We start from the raw sequence: 23385 nt of genomic DNA, 5'->3' as shown, positions 1-23385 counted from the left end.
GGTGAGGTATGAAGAAAAAGGAGAGGGTATTGATAGGATTGGGAAGTGGTAGGTTATTGGAGAGGGGCATGCAGTAAGTCCCGCCCACAACATAAATGACACTTACCTCTGCAGACATGTGCACATATCTATCATAGTCTCTAGGGCCTCTGTGCTGTGGACAGGCCCCAGCCAGGTTCTGGGGTTGGCCAGACTGGTGAGCAGGTGTAGGCAGTGAGCCAGCCTACCTTTCTGTCACCCATCAGGGCCACCACTTCCACCATTTTCACCTCTTTTGGCATCCAAGCTGGTTGACAGCATTATTATATTCAATCCTTCCTTAGCTAAAGTCACCACCGGCCAATGCCTGCCAAGGTCTTTTTTATTCCAAATGGTCCCACGAGGAACCCTGCAGAGTGGATTCTGTGCAAAGTCTTTCTGGCTACGTGAGGGGCACAAGCTATTTCAGAGTTTCCCAGTAGGACAGGAAAACAGAAACTGTTCTATAATTTTTCTTGCCCAGAGTACATGGGGCCTAGAGGATCAAAAAAACAAAACCACACACACACACACACACAAAAAAAAAAAAAAAAAAACCACACACACACAAAAACAAAACAAAACAAAACAAAACTGCAGTCACAGCAGGATGCCATGCTGGCTCTGCTGGCTGTGGAAGCTGGAATTCACCTCTGGAAGGAGAAACTTTCGTTACAAAGCAAACCTAGCCAAGCGGAGCAAACGCAGAGTGCCTGCGAGCTTTTCCTTCTCGCCTGACTGGGAATCTGAGTCTGTGAGTTAGTTACTGAGTAACTGGCAGAGGCAGTTGATGTGACCTGGAGGCCTTTCACAGAATCAGCAATTCAAAGAGCGGTAGCCAGACAGTGAGTGCAAGGTCAAAGCTAGGAGAAACCAAATCCTGAGCTAAATTTCAGAGCTGCAGGGCAGAGGAAACCCAGTCTAAGGCATGTAATGTAGGAGGCAGGAGAACAGAGCGGAAGAGAAGTGAATTTACGCAGGATTTAAATCTGGCCTTTCAGATCGTTTTGATACTAAACCATCAGGGAGCCCATCAGACTGGACATAAATGTGTTTTGTGCCTTTTGAGTGTTCATAGGCATAAACCCTTGGAGCAGACTATGGATTGTTATTCCATAATTCTTTTTATCTTCTACTGGCTACCCAGGAAATATGTTAATAACTACATGGTTCTTTGCAAAACCTTCCAAGTGGCCTTCCTTCCTCTCCTCCTTTCCTGTAAGCTGAGTCCATGAGTCTTTTGCTCAGCACTTAAACACATCTCTTTCTGTATTTATCTCCCTCTTCTACAAGTACTAGTATTTACTAGCTTAGCTCTTTCCCTTCCCTAGAACGTGGCTTATTGGAGGTAGGGCATTTTCTTTTTTATTTTCATTTGTGTGAGTGGTACTTGACTTGGTATTGGCTACATAGAAAACGCTAGTGAATGAAGGACTCAACCCAAGACTGAAGGCACACACACATTAACCTGGTCTTCCTCTTCTTCGCCAGTCTCATCTTCCATGGCCTTGTTCCAATTGGTGGTTACTGAAAATTCTTTGCTCCCAATCCTGTGCTCACACCTGCTGCTGGTGCAGGCCCCACTCATACTCAATTGTTCGGTGCCATCAGGGGTGCCAGTGGCTGCCAGTCCCAATCGCCCCTCAGGGCTTCTCCACCTCCCCCTGCTCCTGAGGGGCAATCAGGGCAGCAGCCACCACTTATACCCACTGACAGTGCCATCCCTGCTCGCACCCACTACTGGCACTGGCCCCAATCACTCTGCACAGTCAGTGGGTGCATGGGGAGCCAGCACTGTCAGTGCATGGGAGTGGTAGCAAACAGGGGCCATGGTGGGAGGGGCTGGGCAGGGGCACAGAGGATAGACTGAGACCTGCCCTTGTGCCCACCCCAGCCTCATGGCCCACAGTTCCTTTCAAGATGCACAAATTCATGCACTGGGTCCCTAGTTTATAATAAATTACTATTATTTTATTTCTCCTTTATGTTGCAGAGGCAACATATTATCTTTTGAAATTATCTACAGATTTAATTTCATTGTAGTAAAAGAGGGGATGATGCAAAATTTTTATTATGTAAAAAGATACAGATAGATATCACATGGGTTTGAGAACCACTGTAATGGAATGAGTACTTGACCAAGAAACAGCAAAACCTTGATTGAGATCTTGGTTCTGCCACTTACCTTGAGCGTATCACAATCTCTACAAGACTGCCAGCTTCTCCGTAAAATGTGCACTTGCTGTATTAACCAAATGATATCATATAAATAATGCACATATGGTGAATACTCTCAGTGTAGAGCACGAGTAGAACATGCTTATTTGGGATTAATTTTAATCCTGATCAAGGCTTTGATCACTCGTGGTGGGTAAATGTAGGCTTTAAATTGTTTGCCTGAAAGCATTGAATAGTCACTTGACAAAAGAGGACATCCGAACCTAATGGCCGGTAAGCTTATGAAAAGGTACCCAACTTCATTAGTCACCAGGGAAATGTAAACAGAAACTATAAGGTAATACATTACCCACACACCAGGGCGACTGAAATAAAAAACAATCTACAACAAACTCTCACACATTGCTGATCGGGATGTAAATTAGTACATTTGAAAATCAGTTTGGCAATATCAATAACAATCTTGTGACCCAGCAATTCCACTCCTAGTTATAAAACCAACCCAAATGTGTACATATATTTCCTAAAAGCTATGAACAAGAGTGTTCACAGAAGCATTCTTACAATAGCCCCAATCTGGAAGTATCCCAAATGTCTACCATTAATAAAAATGGAAAAATTGTGTCATATTCCCACAATGGTATACTCTAGCAATGATAATGAACCATATGCAGCAACAGGTTAATTTCATGTTTAGCAAAAGTCTTATACAGGAGTATGTACTGCTTGATTCTGTTCAGATTAAATTAAAAAGCAGGCAAATCTAACCTATGATGTTAAAAGGCAGAGCACCAGAGGCCTTAAGGGTGAGCTGTGACTGAATGGGGATATGGATAGCATTGGGGTGCTGGTAATGTTTTGTTTCTTGATCTGGATGCTGGTTACCCGGTGTGCTCAATTCTAAAAGAATTTAACGGTACATTTATTATTTGTGTATTTTTCTATTCTTATTATATAATTCTATTAATTTTTTGAAAAGTTAATGAAACAGCCCAGCTGGTGTGGCTCAGTGGTTGAGCGTCAATCTATGAATTAGGAAGTCATGGTTCAATTCCCAGTCAGAGCACATGCTCGGGTTGCAGGATTGATCCCCAATGTGGGGCATGCAGGAGACAGTCGATCAATGATTCTCTCTCATTATTTTTTTAAAATATATTTTATTAATTTCTTACAGAGAGGAAGAGAGAGAGATAGTTCGAAACATTGATAAGAGAGAAACATCGATTAGCTGCCTCCTGCACACCCCACACTGGGGATATGCCCACAACCAAGGTGCATGCCCTTGACCGGAAAGACTGCTCTGTGTTTTCTCTAAGGAAGAGCAAGCCCTATATCCCTAAGTATGTGAACAATGCAAGTCCTGCCTATGTGCTCACATAGGCATTGAGCCCTTTCTACTTATGTCCTAGGATGGCTTGGGTAATGATCATGCCTGTTGTCCTCATGGCCTCCATTTCCTCTTCTTTCCTAACGCAATTCCAACTGAGTTAATCTACTCTTTGTTCCCCAGAGAGCCATGTGGCAGAGGAAAGCCGACCTCATCCCCAGCTGCAGAGTAGGACTGATTGGGAAAAGGATATTCCTCTCTCCTGTGCCAGTGGTTACAGCTGTGAGGACTCTGAAAAAGGCTTAACCCGGGACCTTTCAGCCTGCAGGCCGACACTCTATCCACTGAGCGAAACAGGTTTCAGCTCTCTCATTATTTATTTATTTAATATATTTTATTGATTTTTTACAGAGAGGAAGGGAGAGAGATGGAGAGCTAGAAACGTCGATGAGAGAGAAACCTCGACCAGCTGCCTCCTGCACACCCCCCACCGGGGATGTGCCTGCAACCTATGTACATGCCCTTGACCGGAATCGAACCCGGGACCTTTCAGTCCACAGACCGACGCTCTACCGCTGAGCCAAACCGGTTTCAGCCAGCTCTCTCATTATTGATGTTTCTATCTCTCTCTCTCTCTCCTTTTCCCCTCCTCTCTGAAGTCAATAAAAAATATTATTTTAAAAACTTGGTGAAACAAAAAACTGTTTATCTAGGCCTTTGCTGTTTTAATTACGTGCTTTGTTCTCTGTTCTTTTATTGACCAAGCCCTAGCAAGTTTAATGTTCTGATCACAGAGCAGAGCAAAGTTAATGAGCTCCTATAGTAATCAAGGTCATGACCTCAATTCCAAGGTCCCGCAACCCAGGAATAAGGGTGTGGTCAGGTCTACCCTTATGCGAAATACAAGAAAAGCATTTATGTAGTTGTTATTTTTCAGTTTTTCCTTTTCATTCTTAAAGAGGAAGTGAGGTGATGTAAAAAGGGGATGAGAACAGATGACATGAAAGGTTTGTGAAACACCCTGTAAACTGCACGGTGTTAGGTTATTAATAGAGGGCAGGCTACACAGGAAGGCTGGCTTTGGGAGGTAGAAAGGAAAGGTAAAGCAGTAAGAGAAAACGAAGAGTTTTCTCTGGCGGTATTTCTTGTTCCTTTAGACTCTTCCCCCTTTTGGGGTCTTGGTGGACTGTTTCTGCACGCCCCCGGCATTTGTTCTCCTCGCCAGGTGGAGTTCCGTTCTCTGCCGCAAGAGGGCGGCATGGCCACACTGAACTGAGGTCTCACTGGGGAACTGAGAGGATTCTGCCCGCGGGTTGGAGGAGTGGCCTGGGTTTAATCTGATTTTGAGGCCTGGGCAAGTCCTCCTTTGTCCTCTCCTGCCCCAAGCAACCATGATAAAACTGCAGCAGAAAGGCAGGGGAGCATATACACATTGCATTTCTTCTCCGGTGTATTCAAATCTGGGATGGGGATGGAAGTTGGGGAATGCTTTTTCTGAGGGCTAGTGGAGATTAAAATGTGCACTGCCTTTGCAAAGCGCTGGGAGACCAATAGGAATCCAAGTCTCTCTAAACCAGAGTCCTGGGGCTCTCAAAAGGGGAATATTAATACAATAGGCTTTCAAAAACACTTTCCATGAACATTTTCCCCGTGGAGCAATTTTCCTCTCCACTTTTCTTCTCCCCATGCTCCAGCCCTGTGACTTCATCAGTCCCACCGGAATCACAGGTGCCAGAGCCAGAAAGGACCTAAGAGACTGGTTGTTCTTGTGTTTGCCAAATCATGTACATGAATCAGCAGCATCAAAATCAGCCGTGTGCTTGTTTAAAATGCAGATCCCAGACTTACTGAGTTAGAACCACAGGAAGCCCCTGCTAGTACACACTGGTGGCGGTGCACACTTACTACTGAGAAATTCCTGTGTAGTTCAGCCTCAATTTGCAGAGGAAGAAACAACTCAGACAAAGGTCAGTGACTTGCCCAAGGTTACCCAGCGGGTTGGCAGCATCCCTAACATTTAAATCAAGACCCTGGGCCCTAAAAAAAGAGCCTGAGCCCTGACCTCACACCAATAGTTTTTGTTGTTTGTGTGTGTGTGTGTGTGTGTGTGTTTGTGTGTTTGTGTGTGTGTGTTTGTGTGTTTGTGTGTGTGTGTGTGTGTGTGTTTGTGTGTGTGAGAGTGTGTTTGTGTGTGTTTATGTGTGTTTGTATGTGCATTTGTGTTTGTGTGTGTGTGAGTGTGTGTTTGTGTGTGTGTTTGTGTGTGTGTGTTTGTGTGTGTGTGTGTTTGTGTGTGTGTGTGTTTGTGTGTTTCATACCAATAGGTTTTACTCCATGTTTCTGAGAGCCCTGGAGTTTTGAAGAGGTGCTTGAGGTTCTGCAAATATTTACTTGTAAGGTAACTGGCTGAAAACAAAACTGTTAGCATTTGCAACTTCTTATGCTGTGAATTGGAATTTTTAAAAAATACTGTAAATTGTCATCATTATCCCCACATATATAATATATATAATGTATAATATATAATACATAATACATAATTTATAATATAGAATATATAACATAATATATAATGTATAATGTATAATGTATAATATATAATATATAATATATAATATATAATATATAATATATAATATATAATATATATATTTTGTTAATTTTTTACAGAGAGGAAGAGAAAGGGATAGAGTTAGAAACATTGATTAGCTGCCTCCTGCACACCCCCTACTGGATATGTGCCCACAACCAAGATATATGCCTGGGATCCTTGAGTCCACAGGCGGATGCTTTATCCACTGAGCCAAACCGGTTAGGGCAACCCCATATATTATTGAGGTCACCACAAAAGTCCCACAGTTAGTACTGTCTGACTTAAGTCAACTATTGAAAGCCTCTTTTATTTTTTATATATTGGGCCAGAGCAGGTATGTGCTCAGTATCTATCTACTAAGCAGAGTGGTAGGGAATTGAGAATCATAAGTGGATTTAAATATCTAAATTATTCAGGAAGAAGAAACTGGCTAGTAAGCACTTTGACCCTGGGAAGCAGGAAGATGTAGGCAGTCTGACAGGTGTAACAGTGGTTACTGGTGGTTGGCCTTTGGGTTATTTACCTCATTAAGGACACTATTCCTCCAGTATTTGAAAAGCTTGTTGGAGTGAGGTAAAAACCTTTGACTTCTAAGTATCTCAAGAAGACCAGAAGAGACTGACACCATATACTTATAAGAGTGGATTTAGCCAAAACTGGTTTGGCTCGGTGGATAGAGCGTCGGCCTGCGTACTGAAAGGTCCCAGCCAAGGGCATGTACCTTGATTGTGGGCACATCCCCAGTAGAAGATGTGCAAGAGGCATCTGATCGATATTTTTCTCTCATTGATGTTTCTAACTCTCTATCCCTCTCTCTTCCTCTCTGTAAAATATCAATGAAATAGATTTTTTTTTTTTTAAAGAGTGTATTTGTTTACAATGTTAACACTGAGCCAATGCCAAGGCACTTTCACCTGATCTTGCTTGGTCCTGTTGGATGGTAAGTATTATGACCTCTGTTCAGGGGGAATCCGACAAGGAAGGTAGAGTCGCCTGGCTGGAAAGACATGGTGCTGGGGTCTGGTTTTTAGGACAACCCTCTTTCCATTGCGCCATACAAGAGTTATTTCCTTCTCCCTACCAATGAGTGGGACCTTCTGCATTTGTGAGGGAAGTGCATTCTCTAGCCTGGTTGGGCAATAGTTTGGCCCATCTCACACCAGTCCCAATTCATTGCTTAATACTTCGAATAAAACTGGGCTAAGAGTCGGTAAACTGTGCTTATACTATGACATAAAAAGGAATCTTGCTGACAGAAAGCTACTCTTGCCCTCCTCTGTACCTGATTTGCAAAGAGGAGAGCTGACTAAGAGAAGGAAGACTTTGTGAGGAACAAGGGAGAAGGAATCAGGGGCAGTTTGCTGGGCCTTTACTATGTTTTTTTTCTCTTCTTGTATCTCTGAGTTTTGTCTCATATTTCCTTTTCTGAAACAAGTATCACTTTGCTAATGTTCAGAAAAATTCAAATCCACACAGGCTTTCCCACCCCACCATGTCAGAAGTGTCCTTTAGAACATCTTTACACAAGGCTCCGTTTGACTGTGGACAGGTAGGGTAAGCTCTCATTATTCCATAGAAATTCACGGTCTCCATTCACCATCCTCCTCACCCAGTTCCTCCCACCAGTCTGAATTTGCTTTGCAAATGAACTCTGTGTGAAAAGCTGGCCAGACAGAGGGCAGTTCTTTAAAAAAAAAATTTTTTTTTAATTTTTATTGATTTCAGAGAGGAAGGAAAAGGGAGAGAGAGACAGAAACATCAATGATGAGAAAGAATCACTAATCTGCTGCCTCCTGCTCGCCTCCTACCTGAGATCGAGCCTGCAGCCCGGGCATATGCTCTGGCTGCAGTTGAACCCAGGACCCGTCAGTCCATAGGCCAACACTCTATCCACTGAGCCAAAACAGCTAGGGCCCTTTATGTCTTTAAAAGAAATAACTTCTTCAAGTTTATAGTGTGATTGGGAAAAAGACAGCTGTGATGTTTCTAATAAAATGTTTGTTAAGAATGTAAATGATCATTGTAAAGAAAATTCAAATAAATATTAACGCATTTAACAAATATTTATTGTGTGCCTGCCATATGCCCAGTGCTATTTAAAGCAATGAGCATAGGAGAATGACTAAAATGAAGTTTCTGTCTGGAGGGAGTGGCTAAATATCCTATATAATGAAGAGGTAATATGCAAATTGACCCTCATGTGGTCAAAGGTGGCCGCCACAAGATTGCCAGCAAGGGAGGGCAGTTAAGGGCAACCGGGTCTGCAGGGGAGGGCAGTTGGGGAGGACTAAGCCTGCAGGGGAGGGCAGTTGGCGGCAATCTGCCATCAGAAGAGCAGTTAGGCATTGATCAGGCTGGCAGGGGAGTAGTCAGGAGGTGATCAGGCTGGTAGGCAGGCGAGCGGTTGGGAACCAGATGTCCTGAATTGTGAGAAGGATATTCTAATGCTGGTTTAGGCCTGATCCCAACTGGGCCTACACCGGCAGTTGGACATCCCCTGAGGGGTCCCAGTTTGGAGAGGGTTCAGAATGGCTGAGGGACACCCCCACCCAGTGCACAAATTTCATGCACCTGGCCTATAGTCTATAATAATAAAGGCATAATATACTAATTAGACTGGATATCCTTCCTGATGACCTTCTGGATGAAGCCAGGGCTGCGAGGGAAGCCCAGGTCCCGGTGCCAGAGGGAAGCCAGTGCCGGCAGCCAGGAGAAAGAAGGCCTTCTCTTGCACACATTTTGTGCATCGGGCCTCTAATATATATATTATGTCAAGTGGTGATAAGTGCTATGAATAAACAAAAAAGAAAGTATAAATTATTCAAAATCCCATCAACCAGAGATAACCATTGTTAATATTTTGTTGAACATCTTTCCAGACATTTTTCTTTGCCTATATAGATATAATATAGATATAATTTCATATCTATAGTTATTTTCACAGGCTGAGACATAACCTGTTTCTTTTTTTCCAATAATATTTTTTTGGTATCTTTTCATGTCAATAAATAAAAGTTTATTTGATTCCCCCCCCCCCCCCCAGTTTTAAAGTTTTTTCAATTTGGAAATTTTTAAACAGAAAAGTAGAGAGAATGGTATAGTGAACAAACACATTTACTTATACCCTATATTTTGCCATCTCGGCTTTATCTATTTGTGGGGTAAAGTTTATGTCTGTTAAAGTAAATTACAGGCTTCAGGAACATCTTACCTGCTCCGCTGAGTGAGCTGCTATTCAATCTGACACTGACTGCTCGGAGTTGGTGTCAGACTCCACAGGCTTAACGATCAGTCCCCCATAACACTGCCCTCACTTCAGATGTCAGCTTTACTTCAGGAGACCCCAGGCCACCTGAACTCCTGACCAAATGACCATGACTTCAGGGGTTCCCTCTGCTAGGTCTGATCAAATAATGGAACCGATACCCCCTCCCCTGGGAACTGACCTTTAGGCCACTTCACAGCCCGCATTCCCGGTGGCTTAGACCACATTCCATTTGCTAAGAACATTCATTATCTTTCCCCTCAGGACCTAGCCCAGAGAATTCCCCACCTAGAAATTCTCCTGCCTCGAATAGTTTAAAATCTCTGACTCCCTGTCCCTGGGTGCTGGCGCCATTCTGGGGCTGGGCCCCTCTGGTTTTCCAGATGACCTAGTAAACTCAGAATTCTTTACCACTTTTGGCCTCGTGTGTTCCTCCCGTGGTGACCTTTACCCCCACAGGTTCAATAATTTTCGCTGGCAGCTCACAGACTCAGGAAGGTGCTGTAAATAGTATTAAAGTTTTATTGTAAAGGCTATACATTGGGCAGGTTCTTGGAGGAAAGCAGAGTGCCTGTGTCCTCCCTTGGTAGAGGGCTGGCACATCGACGTGTTCACTGACCAGGAAGCTCCCTTGAGTTTCAGTGTCCAGAGTCTTGATCAAGTTTCTGTCAATAGGCATGATGGAGTAAATCAGAGCTTGCAAACAAGAAAAGAATAGGTGTTGGGGGCGGGGCGGGGGGAGGCGCAGAAGCGGGGGAGCATTGGCCTCTGCAATGCTGTCTGTGCAACTTCTCCACAAAGTGCTAGGGCGCACCCCATCTTGGGGTTTGGAGGATGGAGTAGGGGGCAGGGGGTGAGAGAAGAGAACTAAAGAGGACTCCATGGGGCTACAAGCCATGCTTGTATTGTATAACCGGAAACTCACCCCGAGTCACAAACACCATCCCATGGCAGATTTAAGCTTTTATGGAAGCCCCCATCAAGCCCTGCTGGGTGGGTGCATGCCTCAGGTCCCCCATCCTGGCACGAGCTTGGGGCATGACCTGAGGTTCCCCTGTCAAGCCCCATGGCTTGCTGGTTGCTTGATGAGTTTCCTTACGGGCATTTGGCCTCCATTGTGGGTGCAACCATCTTGTGTTATGGAAACGCCCCCTCCACTGTGGCAGAGTGATGGGCGGGGGCGCACCTTGAGGTGCGCATATTCCCTCTTTATTACTATATAGGATTTGTATTTCCCTGATGATTGATGATGGTGATGAGCATCTTTTCATGTTTATTTGTATATATTCTTTGGAGAAACATCTATTTTGTCTATTTTCTTAGATATGAAAGAAACATGTCCTTTGTCTATTTAAAAAATTGAAATATGCCAAAACCGGTTTGGCTCAGTGGATAGAGCATTGGTCTGCGGACTGAAGGGTCCCAGGTTTAATTCCAGGCAGGGGCATGTACCTTGGTTGTGGGCACATCCCTGGTGGGGGGTGTGCAGGAGGCAGCTGGTCGATGTTTCTCTCTCATCCATGTTTCTAGCTCTCTGTCCCTCTACCTTCCTCTCTGTAAAAAATCAATAAAATATATTTAAAAAAATAAAAGAACTTCAGAGGCATCTTTAAAAAAAAATTGAATTATTGTCCTAGCTGATTTTATGCCTGCAGACTGAAGGGTCCCAGGTTTGATTCTGGCCAAGACTTATACTTTGGTTGCAGGCTCAATCTCTGGCTCTGGTCTGGGAGTGTGTGGAAGGGAACCAGTCCACACATCGATGTTTCTCTGTCTCTTCTTCTCCCTTCCACTTCTCTAAAAATCAATGGGGAAAAAATTCTTTGGTGAGGATTTTCTAAAAATTGAATTATCTTTTCATTGTTAAATTGTAAGAGTTCTTTATATATTCTGGATACTAATCCCTTATTCTATCTAATAAAAGAGTAATATGCAAATTGACTGTCACTCCAAGGCACAAGATGGCCACCCCCTTGTAGACACAAGATGGCCACTACAAGATAGCCTGCAGGGAAGGGCAGTTGGGGGGGACCAGATCTGCACGGGAGAGAAGTTGCTGGGAGGGGGGGGGGGAAACCAGGCCTACAGGGGAGTGCAGTTGTGGGCAATCAGGCAAGCAGAGAGGGCAATTAGGGGTGACTGGGCCTGCAAAGAGGGCATTTGGGGGAGACTAGGCCTATAGGGAAGGGCAGTTGTGGACAATCAGGCAAGCAGGGGAGGGCAGTTGTGGGTGATCAGGCCAGCAGGGAGGGCAGTTAGGGGTGACCAGGCCTACAGGGGAGGGCTGTTGGAGGCAACCAGGTCTGCAGGGGATGATAGTTAGAGGCAATCAGACTGGCAGGGGAGGACAGTTATGGGTGACCAGGATGGCATGGGAGGGCAGTTATGAGCAAATGGGCTGGCTGGGGAGCAGTTAGGCATCTATCAGGCTGGCAGATGAGTGACTAGGGGGTGATCAGGCTGGCAGGCAGAAGTGGTTAGGGACAATAAGGCAGTCAGGCAGGAAAGCAGTTGGGAGACAGCAGTCCTGGATTGTTAAAGGGATGTCCGACTGCTCATTTAGGCCCAATCCCACCAGGCCTAAATAGGTGGTTGGACATCCCTCAAGGGATCCCAGATTGGAGAGGGTGCAGGCTGGACTGAGAGACACCCCCTGCCCTGTGCATAAATGTTGTGCACCAGGCCTCTAGTCAGATATATGTTTTGCAAATATTTTCTCTCATTTTGTGGGTTCTCTTTTCACTTTCTCAAGTGTTCTTTGACACACCAAAGTTTTTAGTTTTAACGTCCAATTTATCTATTTTTTCTCTTATTATTGTGTTTTTGGTTTCATATCTAAGAAAAACATTGCCTAATCCAAGGTCATGAAAATATATTTAGGTTTTCTTCCCAGAGTTTTATAGTTTTAGCATTTACATTTAGGATCTAGGGTTTGTTTGTTTGTTTGTTTTGTATCTGGTATAAGGTAATATAACATCATTCTTTTGCTTGTGGATATTCATAGAACTTTTAAACTGTATTGAATTGCTGATCTTTCTTTGAAATTCTACGTAATAAAAGAGTAATATGCAAATTAACCATCACTCTGCTCACAAGCCACACTCACAGCCAATCAGAGCATATATGCAAATTAACCCCAGCCAAGATGGCTGTGGCTACAGAGGCTTGGGTTTCTCTGGCAACGGAAGAAGCCAAGCTCCCTTCCCTTCCCCAGCAGGCCTAAGACTCCACTCCAGGCTACAAAGTTTCAATTATAGAAGGTAAACAAGAAAAGGCTACTGCCATGGAGCAAGCAGGAGGCTTGACTTGGCTCCAAGCTACAAAGTTTCAATTGTAGGAAGTAAATATATCCCAGATACTTGGGTTGCCACAGGGTGTGGCTGGCCTGCAAACCACCACAGGCCCCTCATTCAGGCCACCCTATGCCCCAAGGGAACCCCCACCCTGATCCGGGACACCCTGCAGGAAAAACCAGCTGGCCCCCACCTGTGCACCAGGCCTCTATTCTATCTAATAAAAGAATAATATGCAGATTGACCATCACTCCAGCACACAATATGGCTGGCCCCATGTGGTCAAAGATCCTGTCCCTATGTGGACACAAGATGGCCACCACAAGATGGCCAGCAGGGGAGGGCAGTTGGGTGGGACCAGGCTTGCAAGGGAGGGCAGCTGTGGGTTATCAGGCAAGTAGGAGAGGGCAGTTGGGAGGCACCAGGCCTGCAAGGAAGGGCAATTGAGAGGGACCAGGCCTGCAAGGGAGGGCAATTGGGGGCAATCAACCCTGCAGGCAAGGGCAGTTAGGGGTGACCAGACTGGCAGAGAAGGGAAGTTGGGGGCAAACGGCCTGCAGGGGAGCAGTTAGACATCAATCAGGCTGGCATGGGAGTGGTTAGGGGGTGGTCAGGCTGGCAGGCAGAAGTGGTTAGGGGCAATCAGGAAGGCAGGCAGGTGAGCAGCTGGGAGCCGGTAGCCCTGGATTGTGAGAGGGATGTCCGACTGCCCATTTACATCCGGTGGGATCGGGCCTAAATGGTCAGACATCCCTCGAGGAATCCCAAATTGGAGAGGGTGCAGGCTGGGCTGAGGGACAACACCGTCTCCCCACCCCCACGCCCCAGCCCTCGTGCACGAATTTTGTGCACCGGGCCTCTAGATATACTATAAACTCTATGAGGGCAGAGACCAAGGTGGTCCTACTAAATCTTTTTTTAATGAATAGATGAATTAGGTAACCAAAATATCAAGTTTCTTTTCTTTTCCAGAATTATATCAACTCTGTGCAACAACACTTTTGACAATCCCTTGAAAGTATCAATTCAGAAACCAACTAGATGACAGAGTAATAGGGACTGATTTAAAGTCAAATGCTGACTTTCATTTAGGAACTGTGTAACTTTGGGCAAATTACATTACTACCATCTTATTTCTTAAAATGGGGATTTAATTGGTTCAGTGTTAAAGGAATAATTGAGATCTTGTAACTAAAGTGCTTTGCATTTTCTAAGCATCCATCATATAGTAGCATTTATATTGCAAAGGAATAGAAGAATATTGGGAAATCCTTTAACATACTACTGCCTTTTGTCCCAGATTCCTTCTGTAGTACAGATTTCAGTATCTTTATTTTCTTTTGTGAATTGAGTATTGTTAGACCACTAATATTTAATATGGAAGAAAGGAATACACATAAATACAATTCAATGTGGGAATGACCTTAAAGGTATGCAAATACTCTGGAGTTCAGAATGTCCTGAGCAACAGAAAGAAATACCCTTTGGTGTTGTAAAAACTTAGCGAAAAAGGTTTCTGAACAGGAACTATAGGCCTTTTGGATTTATCTCATTTAAACAAATTTCAGGTTTGTTCCGCAGTTATTTATGTGTCTGTCTCCTTCACTAGTCAGCATAGAAAACCTGTCTGAAGCCATTGGATTTCCAGGACAGTGGGCACGCCTCCGATGGTTGTTGAACTGACGTGTTTTGGCCACTTGAGTCAGAAAGGATTATCTGGAGAGGGATGGAGAAGTCGGGAGGCAGAGGACACACCTCGATTCATTGCCAAGAAGGGGAGAGCGGCTCCGGTATGGGACACCAGTCAGTGCTAAGGCTCCAGTTTGACGCCAGGAACCGAGGGAACCGCCTGCGAGCACTTTCTTTCCGGCTCCCGGCCCAGCAGGGCCACTTCCGGGAGAGGGCGGGGAGATTTGAAAAGAAGTGCGGGGAAGGAGGCCTTTTGCACTGCACCGGGCGGAAGTGTGCCAAAGGTATCCGGATTGCCGCTTCCGGTCCGGGTTAACGCGGTTTAGCTACCCTGCGTGGGGTGTGTGTGTGGTGCTGGGCCGGACTTCTGGGGGCCAATCGTGGGTGGAAGAGGCGAGCACCGGCTTCAGGACTCAGGAGTGGGGAATCTCATGGGAGGATCGGAGAAAGGGCCAGGAACCTGAATACGACCTAACCTCTGTTTCCGAGGGGCAACTTCCACCGGGAACCCCTCTGCCCTGATAACGGCCAAAGAAGAGATGGCGCCAGTCGGGGAGCGGCTGTGGCCGACACAGTAAGGAAGGGCGAAGGCGGAGCAACCGGAGGAGCCTTGGACAAGAGCGAGAGCCGTCACTGCCGCCGCCGCCGCCGCCGCCGCCATGGAAGGAGCCAAGCCGACCCTGCAGCTCGTGTACCAGGCCGTGCAGGCGCTTTACCACGACCCGGATCCCAGCGGAAAGGAGCGCGCCTCGTTTTGGCTTGGGGAGCTGCAGCGTTCGGTGAGGGGCCCGGAGAGGCCGTTCTGCCCCGCGGGGCCAGGGCGGGGTGCGAACGAGGCTGGAGCCGGAGCCCGAACCCGCCGTGGGCCTCGTGAGATCCTCCTCGGGGAGGAGCTGCTCCCGCGGGGTGGGGCTGCGGAGCTGCAGCGCGCTGCGCGGCTTTTTGGAAACTGGGAACAGCTGGCCGGCCGCGCACCGGCCCTTTCCCCGTCTCCTGGAAACTGATGAGTGGGTCCCACACTGGACTGTGGCAACCATGTGGTCCTCTTTTAAGTTTTACCCGTGCTACTTGCTTCTTACATGGCCGTGCTTTTCCGTTTTGTCTTCCTTCAACCAGATCCAGCCCTAAGGCATTCTCTATCTTCCACTTGCGGCTCGGTGGCCAAGTCTTGTGTCTGGCAATTCCTGCCCCGTCGTAACTTACACCTCACTGTTCTTGCTGATGTTTCACTCTAGTTTGAGTTCATTATTCTCGAAACTTCTCAGATGTCTAGATTCTTGTACACGTGAATGGTTGCCTGTGTTTTGGAGTGCAAGATAATTTAAAGATAAAAAAAAAATCAATGCCGATTTCAGGAAAATCTTTGCAGTTCTCGTTTGCTGCATATTGGTTCTCCCGCCTTGTCTTTTCGGTTCTTTATAAGATATGGGTAGCGTAACTGCTTTGATAATTCCGTGCAATTGCAACTTTTTATACCTATTGTATTTCTGCATTCTTTGATGCACAGGTCTTACGTTTTCTTATCTAATTTTTGTATTCACCTTTGCTGTGTGTGTGTGTGTGTGTGTGTGTACTTGCTGACTTTACCATTTTTTATTTCTAATTTTGTTAAAAATCTTGCCCCTCTTTTCTTCTTAAAAAAATATATTTTATTGATTTTTTTTTTACAGAGAGGAAGAGAGAAGGGATAGAGAGTTAGAAACATCGATCAGCTGCCTCTTGCACACCCCACTAACCAAGGTACATTCCTTTGACCAGAATTGAACTTGGAACCTTTCAGTCCACAGGCCAACGCTCTATCCACTGAGTCAAACCGGTTTTGGCTATTTCTTTCTTCTTTTTTTTTTTTTTTTAAAATATATTTCATTGATTTTTTACAGAGAGGAAGGGAGAGAGATAGAGAGCTGGAAACGTCGATGAGAGAGTAACATCGACCAGCTGCCTCTTGCACACCCCCTACCGGGGATGTGCCCGCAACCAAGGTACATGCCCTTGACCGGAATCGAACCCGGGACCCTTCAGTCCACAGACTGACGCTCTACCACTGAGCCAAACCGGTTTCGGCTTCCTTTCTTTCTTTTTTTTTTTAACTAATAATTGGTACTTAAAGGTACTCTACTCTTTTAAACCAGCCCCTAGGCTGCAAGTGAATATTATTTTAAAATTTATAATTTTTATATTATACTTAAAAAACAGGTGGCGGTCCACGTGCTGGATAACCTCATGGGAAGATAAAGAAATAAGTGTCACTGTGGGTTACACAAGAAAATCATTCACATGTGGTCTTATTTACTGTTTAGTTAGGGGACTGACAAGTCCTTAACTATCATAGAGTTTTTAAAGTAAATAGGAGAAATGCTACGTTATGCCAAAAGTCAGCTCTTCCCTATTAAGCCTGCTTATTGCTGTGTGTATTTTAAATCAGTGTTTGAGTACATACCATGTACTAGCGACTGTGCGAAGCTTTGGTATATGGAAATGAAACATAAAAAAATCTCTGCCACATAGGATGCTTGTGATGATTAAATGAGTTAATACTTACCAAGAAAAGTTCTTGGAACCTAGGACTCAAAATATGTTAGTAATTATTATTTAAATGGTAGTCAGTTTTATTACTTTACACTACCCTCTGTTACAACCTTACATCATTATCACCGCTGTCATCCTATGACCTCATCACACAGGGTCCCAAACAGGAACAGTTGGCACACTTGAAATAGGATAATTTGAGGAGGCTTTATTTTTTAAAGGTACTTTATAAAGATGTGGCACCTAAAGAGGTAGTGTTGTAACCTGTAGCCAAATTGTTAATATTTGTAGGCTGGAAGGGATAGGAGAGAGAGTGGTTCCTTGAATTCTCAAGAGTATGGAGTTGGCTACCTTGAGATGAGTGGTAGTTTTTGGTTGAAGGGACACAGCTAGCATGAGGTGACTTTGCAGGGAGGAAGCTGGAGGAATAAATGTCTTGACCAAATGTCTTGTCCCTAGAATTCCCTAGTGGGAAAACCTAACCAGAGCTAGGGGACATGGGAACCTGTTGCTAGAGTGTATATTAGGGTAGAAAAAAATGATAGAAAGGGTGGTAGTGTGGACCTGGAAAATACCTAGCACAGCTACATACCATTTTTAGGCGGTGTCAGCATCTGGATTGACAATTCAGCTAACATATGGGCCTCTTCATTTCTTTACCTCTCTTTCTCAATCAGCTGGTCACACTCACACCCTGGGTCTTGTCATTATTAAAACGTTACCAGGTCCCCAAATCACTAACTCAGATATTTTGTTGGCTCAAGAATCTCAGGTAACCTCATATAGTAGTTTTTATTTTTGAAGCCTTATGTAATTTTAATTTTTATAAAAAATCAAAATTTTATTTTTTATAACTTAATATTAAAGCTAAACTTTAAAAACTTTTTTAAAAAGTTGTAAATGGAAATTTTACGAGAAAACTCCCTAGGATGAAAAAGCAGTTATGTATAGACTTTCTCCTATGAAAGATGAGGGTTTAGGCTCCCTCCATTTCCTTTCATTCATTCTCTCAAACATAATTATATTACTTTTTTTGTTAAATCAATACACATTGTGAATTAAACCATGTAGCATATATATCATGATAATATTTCCCATTTTGTGCATCTTTTTTTCTCATGAAAATTTTGCCTTTTTTTTTTCTTTCCACATTTGCTTTCTTTTCTATGTATCTGTAGTAATTCATTACAAACTTCATCATGAAGTTTGACAAACTTGCTCAAATCTGGCTCTCTAATTGTTGCTCTCTACTATGTTGCGTCATTATTGTCATGGGATTTCAATTTAACACTATTCTAAGGCCGTGGTTGGCAAACTGCGGCTCCCGAGCCACATGTGGCTCTTTGGCCCCTTGAGTGTGGCTCTTCTACAAAACACCATGGGCTGGGAGAGTCTATTTTGAAGAAGTAGCATTAGAAGAAGTTTAAGTTTAAAAAATTTGGCTGTCAAAAGAAATTTCAGTCGTTGTATTTTAATGTTTGGCTCTGTTGACTAATGAGTTTGCTGACCACTGTCCTAGGGTATTCCTTTCACTTCTTTCTTGTGTTGGATGCGCTAAGTTTTGGATCTGATGGTCTTTTCTTGGATTACTCCCTCATTTGTTGGGCAGTCGAGAAGGGAACCTTCACCCTTTCTCTCTCATTGTCTTTCTCTTGGGTCACTTTTACTCTGAGAGAAGTCCTCTGGTCTGCCTGGGGATTATAAACGCTGGTAGCAGGTGGAGAATGAGCTAGGACTGTGGTATTTTGTGGAAGAGCCACACTTAAGGGGCCAAAGAGCCGCATGTGGCTTGTGAGCAGCAGTTTGTCAACCACAGAGCTAGAGGGTGGATTCACTAAGTATTTGGCTTTAATCTAATCACCCATTTTCAGTATGTTGGCCCTGACCTTTATGTGAGCCTGTTGTTCAGGAGTCCAGAGTCACAATGCAGTCTTCCCCAAGTAAACCTGAGTCTTCTGTGATGGTGGGAGAATAGTAGCCGGGCTGCTCACAGTCAGGAGGAAAATCTAGGAATATGTTTATACAGATTTTGAACCCACTCGTTCCTTTGTTTCCTGTTCTACCTGTGTTTCTGCTGTACATGGTACTTCTAATTTCTGAGCCTATTTGGGATTTTGCTTATGAATTAGTTTGTCCCTTTGTGGCATTCTCATCCCATCCTCCCTCCTTGCTCCTAGACTTATTCCAGCTTTCTCAGACCTCCTAAGACACTTAACACTCATCCATTAGCTTTCTAGTTTCAACAGTTTTATTATTATCAATCATGTTTCCATTCTCTGTTCTTGTGGGATTTCCCCACCCCCTTAACCTGCCCTATTTTGTTTTTGTTTTAACTCTTTACTCTGAGTTTAATGGATTTTAATGTGTGTGTGTGTGTGTGTGTGTGTGTGTGTGTGTGTGTGTGTGTTTCAGAGAGTAAAGGAGCGGGAGAGAGAGAGATAGAAACACCAATGATGAGAATCATTGATCGGCTGCCTCCTGCATTCCCCTTATTGGGGATCGAGACCTCAACCTGGGCATATGCCCTTGACCAGAATCGAACCCAGGCCCCTTCAGCCCACAGGCTGGTGCTCTACCCACTGAGCCAAACCAGCCAGGGATTTAATGAATTTTTGAAAGAGACCTGGGGCAAACTGATGTGTTCAGTCATGTTAAACAGAATTCCCTGCATTAGTTTATTCCATTGACGACACCCCTACTTTTCTTTATTCAGTCTTTACTTTATCCAGCTTGGATTCCATAGTCTTTCATTCTAGTCACTTTCTTTTTTTTCTTTTTCTTAATATGTTTTTATTGATTTTTAGAGAAAGAGGAAGGGAGGATAGAGAGATAGAAACATCTCTGAGAGAGAAACATCATCAATTGGCTGCCTCCTGCACACCCCCTACTGGGGATGGAGCCTGCAACCCAGGCATGTACCCTGACCAGAATCTAACCAATGACCTCTTGATTCATGGGTTGATGCCCAACCATGAGCCATCCAGCCTGACCACTTTCTTAAATATACCATCAACCCTTCACCTCTGATTTGGTAAAATTTCAGCATGAGTATTTTTAACTGCTTCTCCCTTCTCCTAATATAGGTGCTCTGCATCTCGTTTTCTGAATTCTCAGGAACCTTGATTTATTATTATTATTATTATTATTATTATTATTATTATTATTGGTTAATTCTCATCCAAGGCTATTTTTCCCATTGATTTTATTTTTTTAGTTAATTCTCACCTGAGAATATTTTTCCATTGATTTTTAGAGAGGGTGGGAGGGAGGAAACATTGATGTGAGAGTGACTCATCGACTGGTTGCTTCTTGCACGAACCTTTCAGTCTACAGGCTGACTCTCTATCCACTATGGCTAAGGCAGGAACCTTGATCTTTTGGTTATCCTATGTCTCACTTGCATTTCCTTCTTTCTTTACAGGATCCTTCCCACCAGCATTCAGATAGCTGTAGTATCTCTCATAGTAAGCATATGATTTTGGGGAGGGAGGATGCCACCTTTGCCAATATTGTGATCTCTTTTATTCTTTCTTACTTAACTCTGTGCTTTTACTATTATTATTTCCCAATGCTTTCTTCAAATGAAGAAACTAATCCAACTTTCAAAGCCCAGCCTAAATGCCACTCTCTTCTTTAGGTATTAACTGATTCTTTTTAACTGAAAGTCATTTCTGCCCACACTGAATATTTAGAGGACTTTATTTAATTGCATTTATTTTGTTTTACTTGGTAGACTGACTGTAGGGTTTTTTAATTTCATGTATGTATGTACAATATGTATGTAAGCATATATGTTAATCCTCACTCGAGGATATTTTTCCATTGATTTTTAGGGAGAGAGGGAAAGATAGAAACATCTGTGTGAGAGAAACACATGGAGTGGTCGCCTCCTGCATGAGCCCCAACCAGGGCGCAGGCTGGGAAGGAACCTGCAACCAAGGTACGTGCCCTTGACCGGAATCGAACCAAGACCCTTTGGTCTGCAGACCGATGCTCTGTCCACTGAGCCAAACCAGCTAGGGCTAATTGGTTGATTTTTAGAGAGAGGAAGGAAGAGACAGAAAGATCAATTTGTTTCACTTATTTATGCATTCTTTGGTTGATTCTTGTATGTACTCTGACTGGGGATTGAACCTGAAACCTTGATGGATTAGGACTAGTTCTAATCAACTGAGCTACTGCACGAGGGCAACTGTAGGATCCTTTTATTTGCTTATATAAACTGATATCTGTAGTTGAAGTTATAAACCATGGTTATAATGAAAGAAACCATTGCCTGGCCAGTGTGGTTCAGTGGTTGAATGCTGACTTATGAACCAGGAGGTCATGATTTGATTCCTTTCAGGGCACATGCCTGGGTTATGCGCTCAATTCTCAGTAGGGGGAGTGCAGGAGGCAACCAATCAATGATTCTCTCTCATCATTGATGTTTCTATCTCTCTATCTAAAATCAATAAAAACATTTTTAACAAAGAAAGGAAGGATTAAGATGCCTGACAGGTTCTTAAAAATATGGCATGGGCGAATGTAGGTTTACAGTTGTTTGTATGGAAAAAGACATGCAGGCTATGATTATAATACACTGTATTGTATGCTCAAAACTGTAAACATACTTTTGCCCACCCCATTTATTGAATGACTAGCAGCTTGTAGGCACCTCCAAAGGGTGATTTCTTTATAATTTCATTTATTTTTGCTGCTACTCCCTGCCAAATTCCTAGATAATTGAAAATAAACTATTTATTCAGCCTCCGGTGTTGATGTTTTTAGTCTTTCCATTCTTGCTTTAAAAAGCAAAGCACAACCTTTATAAGTTTTATATTGCCCTCTTTTTATACTCTGAAGGACTTGGGTACAGAAAGGAACTTTTTTTAAGGCTGCCTCCTGCACAACCCACACTGGAGATTGAGCCTGCAACCCAGGCCTGTGCCTGACAAGGAATCGAACCGCGATCTCCTGGTTCACAGGTCGATACTCACCCACTGAGCCATACCCCGTCTGGCAGAAAGGAACTTTTTGACTCAATAAATTTTCTTGAAGTAGTCATTAAGTGACATTCCAAACCAAAAGTCTGTTTTAGTTTGAATTTTAAGTGGATAGGAACAGATTTTGCCTGTTTTTTTAAAAAACAAACAAACAAACATTTTATTGATTTTTTTTTTTTTTTTTTTTTTTTTTTTTTACAGAGAGGAAGGAGAGGGAGAGAAAGTTAGAAATATCGATGAGAGAGAAACATTGATCAGCTGCCTCCTGCATACCCTCTACCGGCAATGTGCTTGTAACCAAGGTACATTCCCTTGACTGGAATCAAACCTGGGACCCTTGAGTCTGCAGGCAGATACTCTATACACTGAGCCAGATTGGTTAAGGCGCCTGGTTTGTTTAAAAACCACTTTGAGGAATACACATTTTGCAGAATTATTATCCTTATTTCCCTCTATCCTACATTTTACTAATCTTAAGAGTCATTTAGTATAGTTCTAATGACCTGGTGACAATAGATTTGATATAAAGCTATAATATGGATATAGATTATTAATGCTGTGAATTAACTTCTCTTCTGTTTCACTAATATTTATATAAAGCAGCCGTTTTCTAAAGAATCCATACTCCTTACTCTAAACTTTTTTCTCATCAAAATTCTTGGAAACGACCTAGGGGCATGATTTTATGTCGTAGACAGATATCACCAATACCTTCAAAGTATTTTAAAAGGAAGAAATTATTTTGAGATGGATCTGAACACTAGTGGTTTACTTTGTCTACCTCTGATAACCAAAATTAGTAGACAATGTGGGAAGCCATGGAAGGAAAGACTATCTTTTTTTTTTTTTTTTAAAGAATAGTTTATTGATTTTTTTATTTTATTTTATTTTATTTTATTTAGAGAGGAATGGAGAGAAACATCGATGTGAGAGTGCAACATTGATTGATTGCCTCCTGCACGCTCCCTACCAGGGATTGAGCCTGAAACCCTGGCATATTCCCTGACCGGGAATCAAACCATCAATCTTTGGGTGCAGGGGAACACGACCAATGAAATGAGCCATATTGGCCAGGATAAGACCATCTTTTTACAGGTTAATTATTATGCTACTCATTTCTTCTCAGCTTGTAATTTAGATTTATGGAGGAGACTACAAGACTACTTTTACAGAGATAAATCTCTGGGTTATAGGTAACCTCAAAAGTTTTATAGTTTAGTCTGAAAACCAAAAAGGAAAGATAAAAAGCATAAATCAAATGAAATCATATCTTTCTTTGATTGACTAAGGTGGTTTCTACATGTTTGGTTAATCATATCCTTGGGAAATTTGCTTTTGAATATTAGGAAGGTCATGGGTCATGGAGTATCACCTTCAAATTTCTTTCCTATTTATCTTTCTTTCTAGAATTTTTTGATTTTTTAGTTTTAAAATATAGAGCTTTGATTTTTCTCTACTAAATGGCCGTCATTGATTTGATTTATTTGAAAAGCTAGGCTTTTTTCATG

General features: G+C 43.2%; 1 protein-coding gene across 8 annotated transcripts in view; it reads left to right on the top strand.

Moving 5' to 3' along the window:
* The first annotated feature begins 14392 nt into the window (after window positions 1-14392).
* The window catches only part of TNPO3 (transportin 3), an 87445-nt gene continuing 78452 nt past the window's right edge, over window positions 14393-23385 (top strand). For 2 of the 8 annotated variants that reach the window (XM_036426501.2, XM_036426515.2), the window contains exon 1: window positions 14396-15142. In XM_036426501.2, coding sequence (XP_036282394.1) covers window positions 15023-15142 — 120 coding nt within the window. In that variant the 5' untranslated portion in view covers window positions 14396-15022. Of the gene's footprint in view, window positions 15143-23385 lie in introns of all 8 variants that reach the window. The other 6 variants (XM_036426509.2, XM_045576671.1, XR_006740697.1 and 3 more) reach the window with 5 other exon arrangements.

Source organism: Pipistrellus kuhlii, unplaced genomic scaffold, assembly GCF_014108245.1.
Source record: "Pipistrellus kuhlii isolate mPipKuh1 unplaced genomic scaffold, mPipKuh1.p scaffold_m20_p_10, whole genome shotgun sequence".
In the NCBI taxonomy this organism is placed as follows: Eukaryota; Metazoa; Chordata; class Mammalia; order Chiroptera; family Vespertilionidae; genus Pipistrellus; species Pipistrellus kuhlii.
Note: the sequence above shows the minus strand (reverse complement) of the source record. Positions and strands in the feature narration are given on the sequence as shown.